The 4,844-nt window shown below is 26.0% G+C and overlaps 1 protein-coding gene across 1 annotated transcript; it reads left to right on the top strand.

The window, feature by feature from the left end:
- Positions 1 to 845: 845 nt before the first annotated feature.
- LOC114399676 (dirigent protein 1-like) lies at positions 846 to 1,588 on the top strand. The gene has a single exon (XM_028361886.1). It carries the CDS (start codon positions 939 to 941, stop codon positions 1,497 to 1,499), a length of 561 nt encoding a protein of 186 aa, XP_028217687.1. The 5' UTR covers positions 846 to 938; the 3' UTR covers positions 1,500 to 1,588.
- The last annotated feature ends 3,256 nt before the right edge of the window (positions 1,589 to 4,844 follow it).

The raw sequence follows: 4,844 nt of genomic DNA, 5'->3' as shown, positions 1-4,844 counted from the left end.
TACTATAAAAAAGAAACATTAGAAATACGATTTTTTTAAGAAGGAAATACGCTTAAATAAAATGATGTTTTTTTAAAAAGGAAATACGATTTTTTAAGAAGGAAAATTTCTAATGTTTCCTTTTTTATAGTAATTAAATAAAATGATGCTTTTTTTAAGCATATTTCCTTCTTAAAAAAAATATTTCTAATGTTTCCTTTTTTATAGAAATTAAATAAAATGACATTTTTTAAGCATATTTCCTTCTTAAAAAAATATATTTCCAATGTTTCCTTTTTTATAGCAATTAAATAAAATGACGCTTTTTTTAAGCGTATTTTCTCCTTAAAAAAAGCGTATTTCCAATGTTTCCTTTTTTATAGCAATTAAATCAAATAACGTTTTTTTAGCGTATTTCCTTCTTAAAAAAACATATTTTTAATGTTTCCTTTTTTATAACAATTAAATAAAATGACATCTTTTTAAGCGTATTTCTTTCTTAAAAAAAAAAATCGCATTACATATCTCTTCTGCACACACAAGTCTGCGACTTCTTCACGTCAAAGTCAAATCGCCAGACCTAATGACGACATAGACATGCCAAATCGCCAGAAGGAATGGCGAGTCCCCTCCTAAATCGCCAGAAGGAATGGCGAGTCTCATCCCACCTGCATCTCGCCATTCATGCTGGCGATATGCATGCATGGTGGCATTTTTCACGTACAAAACAGCCCCCCATTGGAAAATGTTTACAAACAACCCCATTCCGAGAAATAGTTCATAAAAAGACCCCCAATGGGTCAATTTGCCTTTAAGTAACCCATGTCCCTCCATCCGTACTATATATATAGTTTGTGATAACTAGTTGAAGCTCACATCGAGTCCGAGAGAGATTCCTACAGTAGCAGGAAATTACTCTTCACTCCCGAGCTGTATTTGCTTTCTTAGTTTCCAACAATATGGCCAAATCCACTTTCTTCATCTGCCTTAACCTTTCATTTCTCTTCTCTCTAGTAACGGCCACTTACTATTCAAGTTTAACCCCAACACTTCTGGGTTTTAACGAGGAGAAGTTCACCCACCTCCACTTCTTTTTCCATGACGTTGTGACGGGCCCAAAGCCCAGCATGGTATTCGTCGCCGAGCCCAACGGGAAAGCGAAGGATGCCCTTCCGTTCGGAACCGTTGTGGCGATGGATGACCCTTTAACCGTGGGGCCCGAACATGACTCGAAACTGGTGGGCAAGGCCCAAGGAATTTACACTTCGATATCGCAGGAAGAGATGGGGCTAATGATGGTGATGACAATGGCGTTCACCGACGGAGAGTTCAACGGCAGCACCATCAGCGTGTTGGGGAGGAACATGATAATGAGTGAACCCGTTAGGGAAATGGCTATTGTTGGCGGCACTGGGGCTTTTCGTTTTGCACGTGGCTACGCTCAGGCAAAGTTTTACTCTGTTGATTTCACAAAAGGAGATGCTATCGTGGAATACGACGTATTCGTCAACCATTATTGAGATTTACTCCTTCCGTTTCGCAATAGTTACGGAGTATTGTATTTAATTTTTTTTTTCTCAAAATAAATGTTATTTTTAACTTACAATCATTCAATGAAATTAATAATAATAATAATAATAATAATAATAATAATAATAATAATTTTTTTTTATATATTTTTAATGTCCGTAAATAAAAATTATAAATGAATTAATGATGATAAAATTAATTTTATAAAATTATTAAAGAAAATAAAATTATGCCATGAACTATAACTTAATTTGATATTATCCTTCGATCATAATTCATTATAGATAAAAAAAATTGACAATTTTTATAATAATAACGCTAAAAGTTATATTAATCATGACATATAATTAAATAATAGTATAAAATTGATTTATAATAATATTGATTATTAATTAAACTCAAATTATTATTATTATTTTTTGTTTTATATTAAAAAACTAAAGACGAGAATTATTACTGCACAAAAAAGAATATTTGCTCAGAAGTCTAAGTGTGAAAGTTGCTTAGAAATCCACCAGACACTTTAATAATTATATAAGACTTAAATTTCTGAGTCTTTGTCCTAATGTCATTGTCTTTCCATTATTATTAGCGCCGCCTCCTAATGTTACCTTCTTAACTTTTTCGTTGAAGATACGTGATTTTGGAATACAGTAATTGCAAAAATTTATATTCCTGAAAAATAACGAAAGTTCTTGTTTCTATATAGACAAATTTATACACCGCTCATGAATTTTTTCTTCAAATTACACGTAAATTAATTTTTAAAATTTTTTACTCTAACTTTTTTTTATATTTTAAAATTTTACATTGACAACACTCTTTTATATGCAATACTAATATTTTTTTAATGTTTAAAAATGTGGCATCAACATTTCTTACCAAAAAGATTATTATAATACTTAAAAAAATAAAAATATTTATGTAATTTCACAAAACCTCCACATATTTAATGTAATTTATTCATTAATTCATGAATACAAGTGTATGGATTGATCAGCAAATAATTTTTAAACTATCATCTTTATAATAAATGTATTAACTTTGATAAGAATTATCTTAAAAATTATAGTAAAAATGATTTCTTAACGAATAATAATATAGATTTTTTTCCACGGTTAAACTGCTATATCTTTTACACTATTAAACTATTGTATATTGTCAAGCTCAATTGCGTTCTTAATTAAGAGCATCTCAACAACAATTTAAGTAACTCATTTTGAATATTTTATCTTCTATATCTTTGATACCTGCATTATTAGTAATAATTAATATTAAATAGGAATATATTAAAAAAATATTAATTAGAATTTACAATTCTAAAACATCAATTATTTTAAGAAAAAAATAGAAAAGCTAAAACATGCATCTGAAAATGAAAATGAGTAGTATCAAATAAAAGCCCAGATAGCTCCTGGTCATAAAAAACGATCATTAATATTCATTGGTAAACAAATTAGCACTTGGTCTTTATTTAGGTAATATTGTTTTTTATTTTTCAAAAAAAAAAAGCTGAGAGCAAAATTTTCTTATTTTCATATAATAATAAAATGAACCAAACACTTATTACATGTTTTGCACACTTGCAAAATAAATTTCACACACTCACAGTTTTTTTATTATAAAAGATACAATATATTATTAGTATAACTATATAAACTTCCATAAATAATAATATGTATTATATTAACAACTTAATACATTGCTGTATTAGATTAATCTATCTTAAACATGATAAACTTATTTTTGGCAGTATAAATTTTATTTAAAAGAAATAATATTAATGATACGAACTTTATAAATTTATATTAATAATATTATTTCTTTTGAATAAATTTTGTTTAACCAAAAATAAGTTTATCACGTTGTGGAAAAAGGACAAATCTATTTTTACTATATATATATATATATATATGATTTTTTTCCCACTGCAACTGAACTGATCGTGTGGTTGGTATTTTTCAATGCGCCATCACGGGTGAGTAAAATTTCAAAGAAAATCTGTACATGTTTGAAATTGAATAACGGAATGAATTAATGAATCAAAAAGGTTTACGCATGTTTGAAATTGAATAACCGAATGGATTAATGAATCAAAAAGGTTTGCGCAGACCCATGTTACAATAAACGGAATTGTCTTGGGCGCAGCCCCTCCAACCTTAATATATTAAATGGAATACATGTGCAGTGCACAGATGCTGACTAACATGTGCACATATGGATTTTTTTCCAAGTAAATACACTTTTTCTATCCTTTTTTTTTTAATTTACATTACTTTATAATTTAATTTTCAATATATATTATTTGGAACTTTCTCTCTCTTTTTTATTTTTTTAATTTAAAATATTATAAAATATAAATATTATGTTATATAATTTTTTTAATTGGTTTTAAAATTACTTATTTATTAAATTAAATTTATAATTTTTTTATTTATTTTTTTAAAGAAAAAATATACAGATAAAGAAAAATAAAAAAAATTAGATAGAATTAGAATATAATTTTTTAGTTACCTTGTATATGTACTTTTGTAGTTAAATTTATGTGTTTTTAATATTATTTTTTTTATGTTCGTTAACTAAAAAAATAATAAAATTAGTTAGTAATATTAAAATAAACTAAAAAACATAGTAAAAAAATAATTCATACATCTATCCTATACCATAAACATAAAATTTTAAAGAGTAGTAACTACTATATTAAAAATATCTTTAAAAATATTTATTTAGCAGTTATTTTTTGCTTAAGTGATAAAAATTGATATGTTTATTATTTATGGCTTACAGATCTAAAAAAAATTAAAATATCTAAAAGATACTGATAACCGCTAAATATGAGTTATTTTTATAATAAAAATATATTAAAAATTTCTTTAAAAATTTTTAATTAGTAGTTATTGTTTGTTGTCACCCGAATCAATGTGGTAAGAATATGAAGGAGATCAGTCGGGTCTTCATCTAGGGAGAAAGATGACAACAAAGGTTTCAACTCGCATTTCTAACGAGATGAACGGACGAAGAAGAAGATGAACAGGAAAGTAAACAAAAATGTGAAATTTGCCGGCATGTATTCCGTTTTTCCTTAGTAAAGTGTAATTGTTTAAGTATTTTATTGATAATACAATATAATTTTTTTTTATAAATATGTTGTTAAACAAAAAGTCTTCTCATTTTTAATTATATTTAATGATATAAACAAACTAATTATATTTAGTAATATAATTATATTAAAAATAATTATATTAGAAAATTCAGATTTTAAATAAAAATATTCACCTAAAAAATATGTTAAGTAAATTAAATAATAAAACAAAAATAATTATATTTAATAATAT

This window comes from Glycine soja, chromosome 19, assembly GCF_004193775.1.
Source record: "Glycine soja cultivar W05 chromosome 19, ASM419377v2, whole genome shotgun sequence".
In the NCBI taxonomy this organism is placed as follows: Eukaryota; Viridiplantae; Streptophyta; class Magnoliopsida; order Fabales; family Fabaceae; genus Glycine; species Glycine soja.
Note: the sequence above shows the minus strand (reverse complement) of the source record. Positions and strands in the feature narration are given on the sequence as shown.